Source organism: Lepisosteus platostomus, chromosome 2, assembly GCF_059453375.1.
Source record: "Lepisosteus platostomus isolate fLepPlt1 chromosome 2, fLepPlt1.hap1, whole genome shotgun sequence".
Classification (NCBI taxonomy): Eukaryota; Metazoa; Chordata; class Actinopteri; order Semionotiformes; family Lepisosteidae; genus Lepisosteus; species Lepisosteus platostomus.
In genome coordinates this window covers 12598873-12621965 of record NC_142612.1, presented here as the reverse complement: position 1 = coordinate 12621965, position 23093 = coordinate 12598873, and the positions used below count along the sequence as shown (strand labels likewise).

Sequence of the window (23093 nt, the reverse complement as noted above, 5' to 3'; positions counted from 1 at the left end):
AGGTGCCATATAATGTGTTTGCAAAACAATAGTTACTTAGTTTTTTTAAACGCTTAAAATGTATAATGACAAAATACAGAAGTAAACAACAAGAGATTGTAGGCATTGCTATAAAAATCAGAAAATAGTCATATACTGTCGATATCACGTTTAATCACATTATATATTTTATCTCTAAAATGCAATGTGCTTCGTGTTGTATCTCCGATTTGGAAACATCATCTTTTATAAGATAAGATAACTTTATTGGCCATATACAATTTCTTGTATTAGGAATTTGTCTTTTCACATACCCCAGCTTGCGCTCCGTGAGACACACAGACAGAGAGAGAAGCTTGAGGTCAGAGCACAGGGTCATCCATTTATATGGCGCCCCTGGAGCAGTTGGGGTGAAGGGCCTTGCTCACGAGCCCAACGGAGTAGGATTTCTCTACCGGCCGCGGGATACGAACCGGCAACCTTCCAGCCACAGGCACAGATCCTTGCAGATGGCCCAGATTAAACCCAGACATCACTTCAGAGTGTCATTTGTATGGAAATAGGATTTTAGGGAGTAGTCTGTGTAGCTTTTCAATAGACAGGCCTTACTTAATGTGTTAGGTTTATGTGTAAAAACAACAGGAACATACAGAGCATATGAGACAGTATATTTACATTTTCAGGAAGCCTTTACTCACAAAATTGCTATTGGTAGGCATTCAGGGTAATGTGTATGATTAGAGTGAAAATTGTTTAATGAATAGAAAACTAAGAATAAAGATAAGAGCTGAATACTCCAACTGAGGAATGTAATTAGCCTGTGGTGATCTATTTAAGGATCTGTCGTCTTTCTTATTTATATCAACAACCTAGATTCTGGTGAAGTTCTAGTTATTTAGCTAGTCAGGTTTGCAAAACCAAAATAGAACAAGCCGCAAACCCAGTAAAAGTAAAGAAAAGTCTGGACTGGGCTCACACTAGGAAGATGATATTTAATATAGACAAGTGCAGAGAGATACATGCAATGAAAAGAACCATAAACTGTACATGTGAGATGGGCAGCAACCTGCAGAAGCTGTGAAAAAGCCCTAGGTGTCTCTGCTAACACATGCTTTATGTTTTCTAGACAAGGAAATGATAAAAAAAGACAAAGAGACGTTTAGATTACTTAGTTAAAAGTGTAAGATTTAAATTGAGGGATATTATATTAAAATTGGAAAATGCACTGAATGTAAGATCATAATTTAGAAGACTGTATAAAGTTTTGGTAACTCTGTTACAAAAGAGATATTACTGTTTTGGAACCAGCTTTGAAAAGAGCCACCAGATTCCTTTTTCAGGCTTAAAGAAATGGCCGTGGCTGACAGGCTAAAGGATCTGCGTCTTGTCATTCCAGAGAAGACTAGAATTCTATTTTCTGGAAGTCTTAAAAATGATCATGAAGCAGAATACAAATACAAAATGAAGAAAAAAAACACTTTAAAATTTGGAAATAACAGAAAAGGGCGTAAAATACACAATATGGCTAAAGAATATACATAAAATGTCCTTATTTGGTAAGAATCAAAATTACACTTAAGATTTTGCTTTATGTTTCTCAGGTCTCTGCTTGTAAAGAAGTCGACGTCTACACGTGCTGTTTCTAGTCTTCGCTTTTCCAGGGAAAGTGACTGCTCGGCCAACAGAAACACAGAGGAGGGAGGTTCGGTTGGTAGGAGCCGCTTTACACAGCAGTGATGGCGGAGTCAAAACAATTCTGTATTCAACAGAGAAGTAGCCTTTGTATGATACATAATTAAAAATAAACAGTTAAATAAGAACAAATCGTTTATAGCCGATATCGGGATATTTAACTGTTGCATGCTTTTAAGCGAAGGATGCTGTACATCTAAGCTACGCAAAGCAAAAACAAGCGATTTCTAATAGTGTGATTGAACACAGTTCGTACTCATATTTATTGTAAGCAATAATTTCGAGTTGGATGCATCGTGTCATGTAGTTTATGGTTTTATCCTGTGATAAGCTGTATTGGTTGTGCTCAACTCAAAGCCTATCCCTTCTGCATACTTTGACCACACATACGAGAGAGTCCGGATGATCGTGCCTAACGTTTACAGTAGAGTAGTATATATAGTCTGTATAGTATAGTCTATAACTATAGAAACTGGCACCGGAGGTCCCTTACTCAGCATCACAATGGCTCACTGGACGAAATTTGAAAAAGATTTGGAAATCGATACGAAGAGGCTAATAAAGCTCATCAGTGGGATACAGGATGAAGAAGACCAGAATTTCCAGATGGCATTAAAGTTTGCCTGGACCAATTTCAGGTGAGGGTTTCATGAGTGATCCCAAGGGTCGGGCCTGAATTCTCATGGCAGAGGAATGTATTTGCTGCAGTCTTCATTCTCAAAGGCTGGCTTTGTCACTGACAGTACGTTTGTGAGAGGGACTAAAAGATCCGTCTTCACATTGAGTTGTAGTTCTTTTGCCATATATGAACCAAGACACTGACAAAAGCATTGTTATGTGTTTAAATTTGCAGGTTCCATCGATACTTAGATGTCAACAGTCACAAGGTGCAGCGTACAATCAGTGGGTAAGTTCAGTCGATCAAGCAGATTAAATATTCTTCTTTCTGAGGAGATTCTGAAGATCAAGACAAAGCGCCTACAAGAATGTGACACTTTTTTCCTTTTTGTTTCAGAATCCATGAAAAGCTAATAATTCACTCAGATCTGAGCAAAGCTACAAGCTGGAAACGACTGACTGAAGAATTTCTGAATGCACATCTTCCAAACACAGAAGGAACAAAAGTAATAGATTGTTATACATCTTGTGAACTAAACAGCTTGTTTCTAAGATTTAAGATTTAAGATGTGATAAGATTTATTGTCCATTGAGGGAATTTGTTTGTGGACATCAACAACAACAAAATTGAGCATCACTCTATTGCACATTTATAACACATAATAACATATAACATATATAACATTACAAAACATGTTGCACACAAGTGGATTGTAACGATAAAACAATGTTTATCCTTGCCATTTGCATTGACAGCTTTAATGGAAAGTGGAACAAAGGAATGTTTGTATCTGTTTGACTTACATTTGAGAACCCTAAAACGTTGTTGAAATGCGCTAAACTAAAAACAAGAAAATTAAAAAAGCATTTTTTCTCTTTTTTTTTGCAGACAGAAACCCATCACAGTATCCTAGCTCTCCTACTCTATCTTTCTGATTCTCCTTCCAACACAGATTACACTGAGAGGCCACGGCTGAAGGATGCTGGTAAGTTAATGGACATTAACATAGCCACAATGAGTAACTGGTGTTCACACAACACAAACTTTGTGTTTTGTGGCCTTTTTATTATCTCTGTATGTTCCCTAATAATATATCTTAATACCCAGTATACTACTGGAATAAAGATGTAGCATCAGCACACAATTAACTCTATAAAACATGATAGGTGTTATTCATCTGGCAGAATGTTGCAATAATTGAGTCGTCAGTTTAATTCTGTGCCAAATGTTAATCTAACACCTGTGAATATGGTGCTTTCTATGATAGTCTTAGTTGCTGTATCTTAGATTTGGCATTTTGACTATCCTAATACACACCTTTGAGAGACAAATTCCCATGAGCCATTACAATGAAGAAGTGTGCACAAATAATACAGTACATTTATCATCTGCATGTCACTAATTGATTTCCCTAAAGCATGCTGTCTCATTCTGACTCAGCATATTACCTAGACTTTTTGGAGTTGTTTGTTTGTCTGGGGGAACTATGAGCACTAACAGTAACAGAGGCTCTTCTGAGATGCACAGCAAAGTAAACGGCAACATTTACATAATAAGAACACCTCCTGTAAGATTCATTGTTCTGACAATGAAGGTTTTGTTTTAAACAGCAGTACCAAAAGCGCAACTAATTCCAAAAATCTTTGAATAATTTGGAGCTCCTGATTCCAATATTCAGGATTTAAAGGTTTGTTTGAAATGCATGCCAGTTTTGAATTTTTAAAAACTTTGGATGGAGATAGTACCCATCTCCAGGCAGCAGTGTGGAGTAGTGATTATGGTTATGGACTCCTTACTGCAATGTTTTGGGTTGAAAGGTCAGCTGCTGTTGTGCGCTTGAGCATGGAATTTCAGATCACTTCAGTGAAATCCCCAGCCGTACAAATGTAAGTTACTTTGGACAAAGCGTGTGTTAAAAAATACGTTAATCTCTGGGATACATTTCATGAACTCTCCTGTGGCTTCATATTACCATTTACAGAGTGAGCATTCTCCTGAAGAAATAAAATCTTCTGAATCTTTAATCTGCACTCCCAGTTGTTTGAAATAAACCTTAAGATCTGTCAAATGTCAGAGCTGCTATTTCATTTTCACATTTTCTGTTTCATATTGCTTTCTGATTTTTGATAAAACATTCGAATTTATTTTATTTTTTCAAGAAAAAGAAGACAATTTTGACTGGGGTAAATATTTGATGGAAGGAGAAGATATTGACATGGGCCCTTTTCCAGACACTCCTGTAAGTGAAAGGATACTAGTTTTCTTAAATCCTTACTGCCTTATTCAATAGCCGGCTTGCACTATTCATTACTGAAAAATACTTTCTTGCAGAGCTTATAGGAATGTTTCTCAGACCGATCAAGCTTCAGCTAGTGTCAAAAGTATTTATGCTGTTAAAAGGTACAAAGAAAATACTTTCAATAATTTCCAATTATTTTTCATGAAAGGCAAGAATTAAAGTTAGGTTTCATTTTAATGCAGGAATTTCTGCAAAAAAAAAAAAGATTTTATTCTATAGTCCTGCCACCTCTTTCCCTAGACTTCAATCCCATTGAGATTCGGTGGGTTGACTTGTAGGCTGGTATCAAAAAGAAGAAGTCAAAACTGCCTGCAAAATTCAAAGCTAAATCTCTTGAAGACACACAAGACTATTTTAAAGATAAAAAAACACTGCAGGCTATAAAGAAATATTTATGAACTATGAATGTATGGTATGTAATATTTTATTTTTGTATGATGAAGCTGAGTTTCTTTGTCTTCCAATATCGCTCATGTTCTATTCCTTAACAGACTGGGACTTTAGTCTATATAAATAATTGACAAAAACACACTTCTGCTTTACTAATTTTTATTCAGTCAGATGTTACAGAGTGGGTTGTTCCCCATGCATTGAAAGTACATGGTTAATAAAAAGTGTTTACAATTCATTTAAACTTTTTTCTAACATTCAGTTTTCTAAGTATTACGTTTTTTAACAGTCCAAGGTACATTTCCTTTGCGAGAAGTGTCTCTTTCTAGGAGCTCCTTTTTTCAAAATCCAAATAAACCCAGGACTAAATGTCAAAGTGGATCTAAAAAAATGCTTATCCCCAAAAAGAGATTTAACCCAAAGAGATAACAGCTCAAACGATCACCTTCTCGGTTTCTAGTGTCAGAAACAATGCTGCGGTCATGGCACACACTTCATCTTCACCAGTGTTATTTCTTAAAAATGTGTTAAGAAGGTAAAGGATGGAGCCTGAAATAGACGCTGAGCTGTTTTCTTCCAGGTGTGGTCCGAGGAGGAGAGTGAGGATGAAGACAGCCAGCAGCCCCTCAGCAGAGAGGATTCTGGGATCCAGGTGGACAAAACACCCTTGGATGATCAGGATCACTCCAAGAAGACTGTCCAGGTTTCCTGGAAAGGTTAGTTATTAGTCATTCTCACGCAAAATAGGTCAAGTATCACATAATTATTTGTCTGTGCTATTTGATAGTATTACTTGCTTTCACATGGATGAGAATGTCATTAGAGGTAGTCTTGTCAAGGTCTATAGATGGAAGGAATAATAGTGATTTGCTGGTACCTGATGTATACATTAATGTAGCATCTGGACATTTTCCAGTACTGTTTTCTTTTTCTGTTTTGCGGTTTCTATGTGCTCTTCAAATCCCATGTTTGTCTTTTGAAACGTTTGCTTTGAAATGTTTTTATTCCTTTCAAAATATTTGATTAAAACCACTGTCACTATGCCTTTTATGGTCCTGATTGATTTTTGTTTAATGTACTACTATGTCGCTGTGGTTACTGTGGAAAGCATTTGCTTAGTCTGCATGAATATTGTGGCCGATGTCAGTATGAAGTGTCCATTTGTATCCTGCACAGAATGCCAGTTGATTCAGGCTGAGCGGAGGTGCCGAGTTAGAGTCTATCTGAAGCTTGGCTGTTTATTTTGGCTGAGGCTCTTCAGGGAGAAATGAAGTGAGACCACGTTTAGAGAGATCTCAATATTGCACTTCAAAATCCACCAGACGGTGATTGCTGATCTAAGCTGCAGCTTAGAAATGATTCAGATGACTAACCTCCAATGAATGAAAAATAGAGTGGATGCAGAGAAGATGGTGATGAACACTAATTCTTCTTGTCATTCTTTTGGGAGGCGGTGAGAAAAGACTAGGCTCTTAGAGTATAATAAACTAATGTGATGATGCAAACATTTGTTTAATGCTTGTTCTGTTGATCGCAGTAGGTGAGCAGGATGCTCGAGTGTGGCTGGAACAGCATGTAGTGACACAGTATTGGGTCGCCCAGGCTCCACACTTCACTCACAGCCTGCACTTGCACTCCAATCTCCTCAACGTCTGGTAAGAGAATGTCAAAGTCTCCTCAGAGCTCAGCATTGTTTGCCGTTTGGGGCAAGCCCTTCAGAAATATTCAACTGGAAATTACATTTAAAACTAAGAACTGGAGGCAAAGGGCTGTAGGAGCAAGCTATGTTGTTGAAAATGTTTCAAGAGAGGAGCAGGAAACTGTCTGGCATAGATTCAGCTTTTATTGAGCTATGTATCCAAAACAATGCATCGCTGGGGCAGCCCCACGAAATAGACAAACTCCTAAAGCTTTCTTACTCTTTTTAGCACAAAAGCACAGCCTCATGTGGTACTTGACATACTGGTGTGTTGTAGGCTGAAGTGGTTTTCGTCCAGCTCTAATACTCATTTTGATATTGTTAAAATAATACCTCGTTGTTAGGAGTACAGTAAATCAGTTACTGTTGCTTTTGCAAAGTCACTTCTTATTGTACCTTAACAGACCTCGAGGCAGTTTGGTGACACTGGAGCTGCATAGCTTAGATAACATATTCTGGGAATTACTCCATAAACAGCACAGTTAAACACTGACACTCTAATCTTAAATTTATGTTAAAATATTTGTCCCATTTCAAAGGTCATGCCCTGGCTTCCTTTAAGAAACAGCTGGATGAGGTCAAATCAGTTAGCTTCTAATTACTAATTGGGATATATGGGCCGAAGGGCCTCCTCTTGTTTGTAACTACTGCTATGTTCTTAAATATCCTTGTTTTTTGTAGGCACTGTTCTTTATATACAGTAGCACCTTTTACAACACATCTCAAGGTGCTTTGCAGTAAAGTAAAACTCTGCTGTAGTTATTGTACAGTAAGTGCTTATTCACACCCTGTGTAGAGTGAGAATGAGCAGCAGTGGAAGAACATCAGCAGAGCCTGTGCTTGGAAAAAGCGTATTTCATGGTGGATCTGAGATGATGCATGATGCCGGAGTGCCATTAAACTAAATGGAATTTGATTTCAGTGAATTTGTGAATTAAGTAGCAGCAGGGGAGGTGAGCGATCTGATGATCAGACAGGCAAGTCCTGACAGGAATTCGAACCACAAGCAATGTGGAAATGCCTTGCCTTCACCGTGTCCACCCCCGAGGGGCGTCCACTTTGCGGTCCTTCCTCACAAAGAAGAATTAGCTCTAGGCGGAAAAAGGAAGTTCATTCCGAAGGAACTGGCCATATCTCCTATGTGTATGTGAGGCGTGAGCCCCCTACTCCTGCTGGGATTTGATCCCAGACGCTTGTGGACTCCACGCATGCGCATCGCCTCTCCCCCTACAGCGGATAATTCTGCCCTGTAGAGTTAAAAAGTTGTCTTCACTGTGTAGTATGGTTCATCTGACCTTTAACCCTGACCCTTGATCTTAACTATGTCTAATTATGCTTATATACATTGAGAAAATAACTGTCTATTCTGGATTTCTTTTCTGCCCAGGGACCAGCACTTGTACAACACGGATCCATTGTACCTTCCTGAAGAGAAAGTATTTGTCACTGAAACTCAAGTGATACGAGAAACTCTGTGGTAAGATGGAAAGATTAGCTGTGACATTGTGCACTCCATTGTATAAGGAGCTAATCAAAATGAATGTTTCATATAAACCCTGTATGAGACTGCATTTAGAAAGCTAGTTGTTAAACTGGTAAGACTAGAGTATAGTCTCTAATGTACTTCTTCACTTTTGACATTATCTTTCTTTTTAGAAATGTTATATTCTTTGATGCAGAATACCTCATAGTCAGACAAAACAAGCTAACGTTCTTTCAGGGTGAATAAATCATTAAAAATATCCATGGCCTGCTCTACAGGAGTGTCATCCGGCACAGTTTCTGAAGTTCGTCAATTGGAAATAATTGAAGTAGTTTTCCTTTTGTTCCAGGCTTCTCTCTGGAGTGAAAAAGCTCTTCATATTTCAGCAGCATGAAGGCAAAGTAACTGTGAGGAATGATGTTGTAGTCACTCATTTGACAAATGTAAGTTTTGTGATTTTGGTTCAGTTTTAATTTGGTTAGAGGAGGTTTGAGACACCCCGGTGAATGTATTTGTAACACAGCGCATTCAAACTAAAATTTGCATCCCAAATCATTCATCCTGTGGTGCAATATTATCTGGGTCATGTAAATATGGTAGCTGTATGAGCTGCATTCTTACTGTTTTGTTTAAAATGAGCTCAAAACCTAGCAGGGAGTTTGATTGATGAGACTGCCTTAATGTTTTCCACTATGAACTCTTTTCCTAATTCACAGAACTGCTTGCGATCTGTCTTGGAGCACATAGCAGCCTACGGACAGGCGGTGTTTCGCCTGCAGAAGTTTATTGATGAAGTGACAGGCTACAACACAGAGCCTGCTCCTCCTGGGACAAGCACTTTGTCCAAAAAAGCTTCTGAACCTCCATTCAGGACCTATCAGGCCTTTGTTTGGTCTCTCTACAAATTCTTCATCAGCTTCAAAGAAGAGCTCACCGCTATTGAGAGATGCATCCTTGTGAAAGGTGAATAATTTGTCTGTGAGCAGTGCTTTGATTTCATTTTTTTCCCAGGGCCTGTGAAATGATTTCTAGCTCTCTGAAAAAACATGACCTTTTTTGAATTTACACTTAAATTGTAATGTATCTAATAATTGTAATTTTCTTTACACCTTTCTGGCATAATAGCGAAGCAGAGATCTTTGTCAGTTTTGGTTTGACTCTTGTCTCTTTCCTTTTTTATACCCTTTGCTTAACTGTTCTTTTTTGTTATTGTTCTTTTATGATTTGTTCTGCATGGAAGAAAAATCTAATAGTTATCAAAATTAATTCTTCACTTTTGACATTGACATGCAGAATACCTCATAGTCAGACAAAAGGTTCTATAAAAAGCATCCCCATTTCTAAAACCTAGTACGTAGAATAAGATCAGAATAACAGCAAGAGATATGTAAATCTCCATCTGAGGGTGTCAGATAAAAAAAAACTAGCTTTGTTCTCACACTTAGATGTGATGTTTGTTATGCCTAATATAGTCGAAATGCAAACTTTATGAAATATACAACTTGACAGTTATGCAGAACCAGCAGTAATCTGCTTTGGAGAAGTATGGCTAATTCTGTGCTTTCTAACTCTGTAATATTCTTTCATCATCGAATACACGATGTCTTGATGAAAGATTTCTGGGTGACGGCGCCTGCGCTGCCTTCGTGCCCAGTTGTATCCGTCGTGTTGTTTCTCACTCCTAGACGAAAGCGTCACGCTGTCTGCCGTGCTGGAGCAGCTCACCCCGCGCCTGGCCCAGCTCAAAGTCCTGCACAAAGTCTTCTGCACGGGGGTTGCCGAGGTGCCCCCTGGCACTCCGAACGTGGTGCGAGCTTCCCACCTGCTCAACACACTCTACAAGTCCATCATCGAGTACGACAGCATCGGCGAGGCTTCGGAGCAGGCCGTGAGTGTCGTCTCCCGAAGAGCATTTCGTAAGATAAAGCTCTTGTCCAGCGGTCTGACTCGGGTCGATATCTATTCTTGGAGAGGAAAGGCTGGCGAGGGGTTGTCTGAGAGGTGTCTGAGTTCCTTGGAAGACAGGGCTTTTCTCCTTTTCTTACGAGCCAGAGAAAAGACGTTTGAGCCTCAGCCACGATGCTGGACAAGGTTCTGAGACAAACGCTGAACATCCACACAGGGATCTAATATACCTGTATCTATTAAGGGGAGCACCTGTCGGCTATGATAATACTACTACTACTACTAATACTAATAATATTATTGCATGCCAGTGCCCATACAGCTGTCAGAGAGGCGAAGACTGAGCTGGAGTGGCGATAAGTTGATTTTCGGCTCAGAAAAATGTCCACTGTGCTACAAAAGCCATAATGGTAATTCAAAGTCTAAATTTGAGTTACCATGATAAATGTATCAATTTTTGTGTAGGAACAAGTAATAGGCTTATTCCATGCTGGAAGAAGAAGAAAGAAAACACAACATTTCGTCCGTGGAGCCTTCTTCAGGTGTGTCAGGTGTGTCATGAAGGCTCCACGGCCGAAATGTTGTGTTTTCTTTCTTGATTTTTTCAGCATGGAATAACCCTATTACTTGTTCCTTTGCAGCCTATGCATGCTGATGCAGCTACCCACATCAATTTTTGTATGCAGTGCTGTCTCATTTTTTATTCTTAAATGTCTTTCTGCCTTAGGTCGCCCTCCTTTTTTCTCTGTGGGTGGAAACGGTGAGACCGTACTTGGAGATTGTAGACGAGTGGATCGTCCACGGCCACCTCTTTGACCCAGCCAAGGAATTCATCATCCAGAGGTACAGTAGGCAGCCTGTTGGCCGAGACTGGCAGGTGTATTGTTTTGCATTTGCCTTTTTTTCAGGTTGCTTGTTCATGCTTTCTGGAGGCATGCATGATTATAAAACACTTTAGTGTCCAGAACCTTCATACAGATAGACAAAGATAACCAGACGTCACCATACAATCGAAAGGTAAATTATAGCGTTAAATGTTTGTGTTAGTTGTATATCTTAAACTGAAATTTACAAGTTTGTGTATGCATCAATATTTTGGGGAGGAGAGAGCAAAGACAATGGGGCATGACTTCACTTGGGTGTTTACAGGCACTGTAACTACTACTGGATGTTCAGAAGGAGATAATGAATTCATGTTAGAGAGGCAGAGGGGTAAAAGAGAAGGCTATTGCACATATCTCCATTATTTTTGTCCCCCAAATTAGGTATTGCTGAGTTTTTAGCCTTCCTCTGTTTTTTTTCTTAAAAGTGCTTAGAAAGTTTGAAAACAAATAGAGGAACATAATGTTCAACATAAATAGTCAACCAGCATAAGAATGTCATTAAGCTCCTAACGTAACTTAACGAATGGCAAAATATGATATGGGGAGAGGATCAGTTGAAATGATCTTATATATATATACTTCCATAGTATTTTACAAAGGAGGCACTTAGGTGATTGGTTTCGTTTCACAGTCAATACCACATTTTCGGCAGAAGTAAGATATTATATCAGGCAAGTACAGTATCGCATGTATTCTTTATCTCTTTGGGGATTAGTACATAGCAGTATGTACAGGGACTATTTCTGTACATACTGTAAAAACTAGGACATGACGAAAAACAAACAAACCCTTTCAGCGAGTACCAAGTGTGTGAAGAATTAAGACTGATTTTATTTAGCAAAGTGAATCCACCTACAAAAAATGGTGGATTTTGATTTTGGTGGTGGATTTTGGTTTTTAATCCTTGAGTGTAAGAGTTTCAATTCTAAGTTAATAATAATAATTGCTTACACTTATATAGCGCTTTTGTGGACACTCCACTCAAAGCGCTTTAAAGGTAATGAGGACTCCCCTCCACCACCACCAAAGTGCAGCATCCACCTGGATGATGCGACTGCAGCTATAGTGCTCCAGTACTCTCACCCCACACATCAGTGGGGAGGAGAGCAGAGTGATGAAGCCAGTTCATAGATGGGGATTATTAGGAGGCCATGATTGGTAAGGGCCAACGGGAAAGTTGGCCAGGACGCCGGGGTAACACCCCTACTCTTTTCGAGAAATGCCCTGGGAGTTTTAATGACCTCGGTTTTACGTCACATCCGAAGGACGGCGTCTTTTTTGCAGTATAGTGTCCCCGTCACTATACTGGGGCATTAGGACCCAAATGGACCGCAGGGTGAGCGCCACCTACTGGCCCCACTAACACCTCTTCCAGCAGCAACCTTAGTTTTTCCCAGGAGGTCTCCCATCCAGGTTCTGACCAGGCTCACACCTGCTGAGCTTCAGTGGGGCTGCCAGTTGTGAGTTGCAGGGTGATAGGGCTGCTGGCATAATAAAATAAATGGTCTGTCTTGGTCAGAGGAAGTGTGTGATATAAACCCCATCAACACTTTATTAAATATAAGATTTCAATCTGTTTTCAATATTGGTTGACTATATTTCCTGCATATAAGTTAAATCGGCAAATAAAAAAACCCTTGGGTCTACAGGGTGATAAGATGTTGCAGCTCAGCGAAGGTTTAAAATAAGTTTTAACTAGCTATGAAGAAGGTAATTTCTAGAGACCAAACACACAGAAGTGCATTTTCCTGTACCCATGCATTTGCAAGCAGCATTTTTTCTTCAAACCATCTCTCTCAGTTACCATAAATGTCATATTTAGGAGATAGACTCTGCATATGGAGTAGAACCTATATAGAGATTTCCATCCAGTGGTTATCCATTATCCGAAATGTCACATGCTCTCCATGTAAATATTCCACACAACAAGTATCCGTCTCCCCCTTTTAGCACGCACAGAGCAAATGTAGACTGAGCCCTTTCAAACACACAGATCCAACCCCACAGGCTGGAGTTGAAGGATTAGACTCCGTGTTTGGACAGGGCTTCAGCATGTCTTGGCGTCATCTCGCCCAGGAACAAAGACGTCCCCGTCGACCACAGGGATTTCTGGTACGCCACCTACACCTTGTACAGCGTGTCGGAGACGGTGGAGAACGAGGAGAAGCTGAGTGACGCGGCCAGCGGGAGCTCGGCCAGTGACCAGGCCGCGTCCTCCGCCAGCAAGCAGCACACCATGGTTTCCTTTCTCAAGCCCGTGCTCAAGCAGATCATCATGGCGGGCAAATCCATGCAGCTCCTCAGGAACCTGCACTGCGAGGAGGACGGCCGGCGGGAGAGCTCGTCGCGAGGTGAGACGCGCCGCTTCGTCGGTGTCGGTGTTTGTGTCGACACTGAAGGGACACATTCTCGGTATGTGAGAATTTGTTCATAACTGGTGTCCTCGGCATTAAAATAGCTCAACCACAACGCCAAAAATGTCCTTCAATGCTTGACAAAAAAAAAAAGCTGGATAAAACTTAAGAAGTGCTGTGTCGGAGAAGTATTCATGCCATTTTTGCCTTTCAGTGCTGCAAACGTTTCAGACTGTATTTACTGCAATCCTTTAAGCCTCTTTGACTGTTGTAACTTGGGCTGTAACTTGACTGTTTTCTATACCTTAAAGGACAATAAGAGTTTAACTCCCTACACCTATGGAATGAGATACCAGTACATTGCAGCATAACCCATGGTGGTCTGAAACCATTTTTCCGTTTATATATTTGGATTGATAAGTGCCAGCATTGGAGTATTAAACTCATGACCCCCCAGGCTTGTTCTCCATGCTGTCCCCTAATTGTGTATGTGACTGTTCCCAGCAGTGAAACGCTGCAGGAGGTGAATGCTGTTGTTGTTCCATTGGCTGCTAAGAAACTTCAGATCTGGTCTGGTAGACTAAAGAGGTGCTTCTCCTTCTCCAGATGCAGAGAGGAAGAGTATATACACCCTCTTTCTGGAGTCGGTGCAGTCGCGCCTGTGCTGTGGAGAAGAGTCGCCCACAGACACGGTGACTGAACAGCTGGCCACCAAGAGGAGCCTCATCAAGATGCAGTCTATAGTAGCTAGACACCTGGAGCTCGAAGACATACACGACCCTCTGCTAGCTATTAACTTTGCCAGGTGAGCTTAAATAATGTGAAGGGAAATGTGAGAATCGGATTAAAGTTTAGATCACATGGAACACTGAAATCGTGTTATGTGAAATTATGAACAAAGTTAAGGGCCAAATGTAATTTTGTATTAGATTTTTATAAAATAATATTGGTTCTCTTTCACAACATTATTTTTAACTGTAGTGAAAGCTAGAAAACAATTTAAGAGTTTGGTTTGTCCTGGGAATGTAAAGGTAATCATTGCTATTAAATATTTAATTATTGTGATGATTGGATTTTAAAAGGTTAAGTTAAACAGTTTTGAGTTATGATTGTTTACCTTCATATTTTATAAGGGCTTGACTCTGGATATTCATAGACTTAATACAATAATTACACAACAGAATTTAGAGGGAAGATCGTTCCTCCGTGTTCCTCAAACTATTATTTTTATTACTCTTAACAATAATGGAAGTCTAAGTGTAAGACTACGTGTAAACCCAAACCCAAGGCTGATCTTAACCGTGCAAAACTTTTTATTAAAGTTTAACTGACGTAGTTAAAATATTATAAGAAATAAAATGTTTTCGTAACACCATTTCTTCCTGTGACAAAAACCTTAATTCAACTTAATTATGAAATGTTAGAATAAATCAAAATACAATATCAAACCTACTGAATTATTCAGTGTTTGGCTGGTTCATTTGTTGTTGTTCTTATGTCATATTTGGTATTTTGTTCGTCCTGTTTAGAGCTTTTAACATTCTTGGTTTAATTTATTGTTTAAGATTATCCTGGACTGGTGTTATCCTGACTAAGGTATTCCAAATTACAGTGCCTAGCAAACTGAAGATTGTTACTTTAGGTGGTGTTGTTGTGTTTATTTTTTGGAAAATGACTTTTAAGTGAATAAACTGTGGGCTTTGTCCGCTGAATCTAAACCTTCTCCAGCTTTTCAGACTGAGGGAACAGCCGCGAATCTCAGCCGGATGGTGTAAAACTCTGAGGTGATCTGACTGGGTCTCCACTCTCCTTCCTGGTCTAGGTTATACCTGGAACAGAATGACTTCCACGAGAAGTTTGCAGGTGGCGACGTCGTTATGGACCGTTCTTCAGAGTCTGTGACCTGTCAGACCTTCGAGCTGACTCTGAGGTCCTGCCTCTACCCTCACATTGAGAAGAGGTACATTGAGTGCTGTGGCAACCTGATGAAAACGCTGAAGAAAGATTACAGGTGGGTGGGATTTGGAATTCGCACCTTTTTTTTTTGTAAGATGTTAAAAGATATGGCTTACAGGCTCGTTAGAGACCAAAACCATTTTACTTTCAGAAAACGTTGTTTATAATTCCATGTTTTTTAGTGTTTTAAAGTCTTCTTTTATCTGGGCAGTGGAAAATGTTTCATTTTCAGGACAGGTATAGGACTGCTTTCTTGCTCTGTAATGATATCCATGCCTTGGTGAGGTAAATCACTCAAATCACTTTTTACCAGTCTTTAGCAGTGCTTAAGTCAGTGTAATGCTCAAACTGAAGGTACTCAAAGTAGCTGCAATTGTAATCCCACACTGGTATCCAGTGTTCACACCTACAATTCACTATATAGCTTCGTCTGTGCAAGTTGCGAGCAGGAGTAAATGTGCTGTCTGATATTATCAAGTCCTTACACACTGTCATTCCCCTGGTACACAGACTGGTCGAATACCTGCAGGCCATGAGGAACTACTTCCTGCTGGAGGCTGGCGATACCATGTATGATTTCTACACGGCCATCTTTGATAAGGTGCTGGAGAAGGAGAGCTGGCAGCAACTGTCCTTCCTCAACGTACAGCTGCAGGAGGCGGTGGGACAGCGCTACCCAGAGGACAGCACTAGGTACTGTGTTAGGAATCTCACAGTGACATGCAAAGAAAAAGTTGCTGTATGTTAGCTTTAATCTAAAAAGGGAAGCAAAGTAAGGAACAGAAAAGTGTGGCTTCTATCTTCTTTGGAGGACAGTGTTGTATTATTGTACCCTATAATAAAATAATCATTTTTAAGGTTTGAAGTAGTTGAGATATGTTCTAATTTCCTTGGTTGTTACTTTCCTTAGTATGCTTTAACTAATACCTTCTGTTCTACTGAATTTTTACAGCGCTTGTGCCCTCTGCAGTTTCATGATATGTGGCTTTACAGGTTTATTAAAAAGAGCTCTGACCTCTAGTGGTCATCTAGAGAACACCATTTCTTGGTATTCCTGTATTCCGTTTTTGGATACCTTTTTCTTAACCTTTCTTAAAATCGTTTAGTTCTAAATTCTAAATTGTAGTTCTAAATTTTTAATTGTTCCTTCCTTTGTTTGAAACATTGTTTTTATGATTAAATCTTAACTTTTAGGTTGTGTATTGCTTTGACATTTTTAGAATAACAGTGGTTTGCTATTGAGAGCAGGTATACCACCCCTAGCTTAAAAAGTGTTTCATTGTGAACCCCTGAATATATTTTATTCTTTTTATTTTCTAGTTGGGTAGATATGCTGTATTCAAAACACAGATTTTCGATTTTCCTTAAGAAGTACATGATGTTAAGAATATACCGTGCCTTGCAAAAAATATTCAGATCTTTCCTATATTTTCTTATTTAGTTAAATTAGAAAATGATGCATTCACACTTAAAAAAAAAAATCTGAATGCTCGGACTGAAGACTACTAAGGGTAAGTTAAGTTACAGTAAATTTTAAAAATTAAAAGGAAAAAGTGAAATATTTTGTTCGCATAAGTATTCACACCCATGACCCTGATACTTGGTGGAAGCTCCTTTGGATGCAAGTACATCCATCTGCATGTCTTTTGGGGTACTTCTCTACCAACTTTGCACACTGGCTTGGTACAACTCATGCCCATTCTTCTGGACAGATTTGCTGAAGCTTGGGGATTGTTAATGGGCAGGTCTTGACAAGTTCCTGTTGATAAGAACCAGTCCATTAACATAATGCTGCCACCATCATGCTTGACAGTAGATATGGTGTTAACAGGTGTTGTAGACTAAGTTTCCAATTTGTCCTGTCCGATCACAAAATCGTTTGCCACACGTTTTAAGTATCACTTGAAAGCTTTGTTGCAAACTCCAGGAAGGATCTGAGACGGTTTGCTGCTTTGCTATAGACTAGAGGTTATCTTTGTGGAAGTTGACTCTTGGACTTTTTTCCCCATCTCCGTCACTCTATAATTCTTGCAAAGTTGCCATTGGCATCGTTAATCAGTTTCCTGTTTTCCCGGCTTCTCAGTGCTTGAGAGGTACAGTACACTTTCTGTTTCTAATTGAGTAGACTGTGCTCACAGGGGTATGTACTGTAGAGACATTGATATCTGTTTGTAGCCTTCTCCTTATCTGTGTTTTCAAGGACTTTGTTCCGAATCGGCTTTTCAGTCTTCGTGGTAAAGTCTTTGCTTGGAACCTCACAGATGGGTGTTTTTTTCCAGATGTGCCAGCTGTGTAAAAGTCAGAATACTTTTGCAAGGCACTGTATTTAAAGAGCTTTGGTCCTCTAGGAAACTGTTGGGTTCATCACAAAATGTCATTGCATAGGATATAATTTATTCGAAACAACAAATGTAATTTTTTACTTAAGAGATAACAATTTATATAATATAGGAGATAAGCAATTTTATAAATGTAGTTTTGTGTTTTGTACACAAGAAACCACGTAATACAAATGTAAGATTAATTTTCCCTTAGAACAGTTAAATGCTTCACAATCCTGATATTTATAAAGATGACATAAATTTATAGTTTACTTAGTTTAGTTTACTCCTCATTTCCTTTCTTTTGCAGGTTGTCCATATTATTAGAAACAATTGATCCGGCCAGGAAGAAACAGCCAGTAAATAATTTGGATGGTCTCACTTTGAGCTATAAGGTAATATTTTTTTCTGTCGTGATTAAGAAGCCTGTTATTATCTTGGTCAAAGCTTCAGCAGAAATTTGTGAAAACCTGTGTCTTCTCCTCTTTCTTCCTAGGTCCCTTGGCCTGTGGACATTGTGATCAGTTTGGAATGTCAGAAAATCTACAACCAAGTATTCCTTCTCCTGTTACAGATAAAGTGGGCAAAGTATAGCCTGGATACACTGCGATTCAATGGTGTGTATAAACTGAGACCCTTCCATTAAATATAAATGAACTGATGGAATGTATAGTCATAAAGTAAAAATACTGTATAAAAATTATGTATGTTTTTGAATTGTATGAAGGCCTTCTAATTCTGAAATAGAGCAATTTTTAGTGTTCAAGTATTCTTTGTTACATTTCTCAACAGAATTGACAGCAGCTACCAAACGACCTGAAGGAAATGTATTTGATGATGGTGCTGCCAACCAGCCAGTAAAGCAGCAGATTCACAGGATGTTTCTTCTCCGAGTCAAACTTATGCATTTTGTCAACAGCTTGCACAACTACATAATGACCAGGGTGAGTCCTTGTATAGAATAACACACAGGTTTAATAGTTGGATTTAAAATGATTAAACTGCCAGGAAGGCCATTTGAGTGTAAGGGCCTCAACAAAAGGATTACTGCACACTATACGATACAGTAACCATTATACTTGCCCATTTTGAAATCGATGGTTTTTGAGTGTTTGGCTTCATTACACTCACTGGCGTATCGCCCTGGGAAGAAAATGGGAAGAAACTAGACCGTCTGAAATGCTCACCGCCCATTAGAACCATTCATCATTCACCACACTGCAAGCACAGGAGCCAACACACAGTACCTTACAGGAGAACCAGCAGTGATTGGAGAAGCAGAACATTTCTCACTGAGTTTGCTTGGGCCTGCGAAATAACAAGAGCTACAGTTTCATGGAATGCAGAGAACATGTTGACCATGTTAATGTTAACTGTGGCACAAAGACTCTTGGCCTTCACTACAGATGATTTTTGTGCTCTGATTTTCAGTAGTCTTTTGTCTAGCCTTTGGGTGTAAAGACACGCTTTAACAGCTCAGTGGTGGAATGTATGGAACACCTTAACCCCACAAAAGGGGACGTTTTTGTCAAGTAACAAACAGGAGAACAACTGATACTTATCAGCATCTTATTGTTCCCGTTAAGGTGCAGGAGTATTAAAATACTTTCTGTATGTTTTAAACAGCAGTATATTCTTTCTGTCAGATTTTGCACAGCACAGGCTTAGAGTTTCAGCACCAAGTGGAAGAGGCTAAAGACTTGGACCAGCTGATTAAAATCCATTACAGATACCTCTCCACCATTCACGACCGCTGTCTTCTCCGAGAGAAGGTAGGTCTTGCACTCTGTTAACTCACAACTACTAAGGGACACTGAATTTCCTTGAAGGCTACTGTGCTTTTTATGAAAGAGGAGGTGTAATTCAGATGCATGTTCTCCACTTGTCCATATTGCTCTTGAACTGTACTTTTCCATATATACTGTAGGTAAACCTATGGTTGTACTGGAATCTGTCCCGAGAAAAGCAACCTGATACACCCCTGGACTTAAAACAACATCTTTACACTGACAGGCTGAAGGAACTGAACCTTTTCAGTGTTCAAAATCCTCAAAGACCCTGACAACCTCAACCCCGCAGGTTTCTCAAGAATGAACATTGAACCACAAACTAGAGGGGACAAGTAGAAACTATATGGAAGTGTTTTTAAAACCAAGAACAGGAGGCATGTCTTTATCCAATGGGTTGTAGCAGTGTAGGATAAGCTACCTATCCAAGTAGTTTAAAGAGAACTTCAATGCTATTATTATATTTGGGGTTAATAAAGAATCGGCATTGATGAGTGCATTTCAAACCAAAATGAAAGAAAAATGTATACAATAATGAGTAAAACCTCCAATTTACTTCACAAAATAGCTGAAATTTCTAGGTATGCGCAGCACCATGTTCTGCGATTCAGGACAAGGCAACAAAACTTCCGGTGAACTGAAGTGACCCCTATTACTTTGTAAACGAGCAGGCTTGTGAATAAATAACTTTTAATCTAATAGAAATATTGCTCTTGACTTTGAGACGGTTTTGCTGACAAATACTACTTGTTAACTCTGCATGCAGATCACGTTGGAACATTTCTGCAGTGAAATGTCCGCGTCACAACCTGTACTCATTCACTCGTACATCGCATTACATCAGTCATTATGGTGACTAGTGAGCAAGAAGGGCCACATCACGTCACAATGCTTGTGAACTCTCACTATTACCCCTGGTGAGACCAGAGATTTGTGCTAACATGGCGACTTCCAGTACTTTCACAAAGTTCACAATTTTGTGCCTATTTTGAAATGTGTAAAATTGTTCTATAACATTTAATAATTTAAATACCGGTCTTAGATATTGGGACTGCAATTTCCCTTTAAGCCTTTTTCATACATCCTGACTTCTTTCAAGAAATGGCTGGATGAGATCCTTACATGAGTTAACTACTGACTACCGAGTGGTATCTTCTCATCTGCAACCTTTCTTATGTTGCTTTGTGTCTTATTGTATTGTGACATGTAAAACACAGAAATGGTGGACTATAGAATCCATAGTTAAATGATTGTTGGAGCAAAAGACAAACGTAGCAATGACTACAATTTTCAGAAAAAAAGTAAAAGAAACTTTTTTGCTTGGCAATGCGTTTTGCAGGTTAGTTTTGTGAAGGAGGCAATAATGAAGGTGCTGAATCTCGCCCTGATGTTCTCAGATCGGTGGCAGGCAGGCTTTGGTGCCTGGAAGTAAGTATTAAAACCCTTAATGAAACGCAAGCATGTATTGGTTTGATTTCTCAGTAAATAATACCATGTTAACTGGACATTTGTCTGTTTTTTCTATAATTAAAAACACCAGGATATTCTACTGCAGGCAAGGTGGTGGTTGTCCAAGATCAAACAGTGAAAGAAGCAGATAGTTGTCAAACTTGCCGGAAATAAATGATTGAGTTTGGGTTACTGAGCTAAAACACAGATATTTATGAGGTATTTTTAGACCGGAAGTATTTTGCTCTACGAAAGGTTTTCCACATTATATATGATATAGCTTAGAAATGCATTGGAACATCAGAACCATAAGAAAGTGTTTCACATTTGTTTTAAATGAGTGTGTATACAGTATATGTGTGTTTTTTCTAACGAAGCCTTTTCAGAGAAACTACAAATGTGCAGTGAAATCTTTAGTTGTTAATATAACATTGACACTTTTTTTTTTTCAAATTAATCTTGGAACTCTTTGCATTTCTAGGATTGAGTCTATTGATAAGATGGAGTCAGATTTCAAAAACTGTCACATGTTCTTGGTAACTATACTCAACAAAGCTGTCTGCAGGGGCTCCTTTCCACACTGTGAGTCATACAGAAAGCGAATTAAATGTTTTATTGGCAATTCAGTTTCTGCTGTTTGTAAAGAGTGAATGAGCCAAAGTTAATCAGATGTTTCACTGGCCATATTCTGCTTTGTGATTAACTGGCAAAAGTTATCAATTAAAAGTTTAAAATTGTTTTTATCTGCAATGTATGATGTCTCTGAATTAGTTTTTGTCAACTGTATTATGTGATCACTGATCATGACAGGTACAGCATCTTCAAGTCTTAAACACAAGCAGTGTATCAGTGATTAAAACAGTTTGTACCAAAATATTTAAAAGTAATGGAAAAGGGTTTCAGCTGTAGCTTTAGTTAGTTCCACTATGTGCAAGCACTAAGGGTTGTTAGAGTATCTGCTTTATTCAGCCCTGTTGCTGAAGCCCCTTCTTCCAAGACAAAAAAAGGCTGCATGAGATCTTTGGATTGATTTGCTAATAATTATCAAACAGATGGATCTCAAGGCCACCTCTTGTTTGCAACTTATTCTTCTCATTGGTAAAAGAGCTAAGAAAAGCACAGCATTGTAGGATTTTTGTGTTCTCTAATTCGGTTCTTCTCACTCCTCCTTTCAGTGGAGTCCTTGGCTCTGTCTCTGATGGCTGGCTTTGAGCAGTGTTGAGGATGAGCTACAGAAAGCTGTGAAGCTCCTCGCATCGCTTTGAGCCATCACAGATCCTCAAGAATCATGGAATGTCTGCAAGGCATTCTTTCACAATGCTTATTTTTTCTTTCGTGGCCATCTGGATTTCAGACATCAAAGTGCAAGGGAAGCCCTTTGCGACAACAGGCCTCTGACTTTATTTCTGCTTAGCAAATGCAACAAGGACAGACGTTTGCTACTGTTTCTTGTGCTCTTGGGAGAAAAAAGTGCTCAGTTGCTACTGGAGTATCTTAAATACCCTTCACCTTGGGTGCTCATATTGAGACGCTGAAGGCAATAAGAAAACAGGGTACTGAAAATGTAAATATAGTTTTTTGCTGTCTTTGAGATGTGCTGTTTTTGCTCATAATTCACTGTTTACAAAAGTGATTGTATAGCAGAGTGAATTAGACCTTTGTTTGCACAATAAATTCTGCTCTCTTAATAAAACCTGCACTGTTTTGAAGAGTCAAATTCTTGCACCTGTTTTTGTTTTTATGACAAGAAAGAACTTTGAGTTAATCATCCCCTCATTTATTTTTTTCTTGTTATCTGTAAAATCCAAATTGGGGGAGAGAATATGAAGGGTGTCCTGTGTTTTGTTGACCATATTAGGCAGCAGCTATGTCACCCTGCAGCTCACAGATGGTCAGGACCTGGATAGCAGACATCCTGGGAAAAACTAAGGTTGCTGCTGGAACAGGTATTAGAGGGGCCCGTAGGGGGCGCTCACCCTGTGGTCTGTATGGGTCCTAATGCCCCAGTATAGTGATGGGGACTCTATACTGTAAAAAGGCACCGTCCTTTGGCTGAGACGTAAAACCGAGGATCTTGACTCTCTGCTGTCATTAAAAATCCCTGGGCGTTTCTTGAAAAAGAGTAGGGGTGTGTTACCCTGGCGTCCTGGCCAAATTTCCCCCTGGTCTTTACCAGTCGTGGCCTCCTAATTATCACCATCACCTTGTTCTCCTCCCCAATGTTCGCTGGTGAGTGCTTACCATATTGGTGCACTATGGTTGCTGTTGCATCATCC

General features: G+C 39.3%; 1 protein-coding gene across 2 annotated transcripts; it reads left to right on the top strand.

Moving 5' to 3' along the window:
* The first annotated feature begins 1654 nt into the window (after window positions 1-1654).
* tubgcp5 (tubulin gamma complex component 5) lies at window positions 1655-22510 on the top strand. 2 transcript variants are annotated; one of them, XM_088598566.1, is made up of 23 exons: window positions 1655-2309; window positions 2525-2578; window positions 2687-2795; window positions 3179-3275; window positions 4450-4529; window positions 5560-5695; window positions 6520-6634; window positions 8066-8155; window positions 8511-8604; window positions 8878-9124; window positions 9847-10049; window positions 10794-10909; window positions 13027-13301; window positions 13911-14109; window positions 15127-15315; window positions 15771-15953; window positions 17892-17976; window positions 18078-18198; window positions 18374-18525; window positions 19228-19353; window positions 20708-20796; window positions 21299-21399; window positions 21993-22510. In XM_088598566.1, exons 1-23 carry the CDS (start codon window positions 2176-2178, stop codon window positions 22037-22039), a joined length of 3042 nt encoding a protein of 1013 aa, XP_088454692.1. In that variant the 5' UTR covers window positions 1655-2175; the 3' UTR covers window positions 22040-22510. The 2 variants fall into 2 exon arrangements, with proteins under 2 accessions (XP_088454692.1, XP_088454682.1); XM_088598556.1 differs by having other exon boundaries at window positions 6517-6634.
* Window positions 22511-23093: the final 583 nt, after the last annotated feature.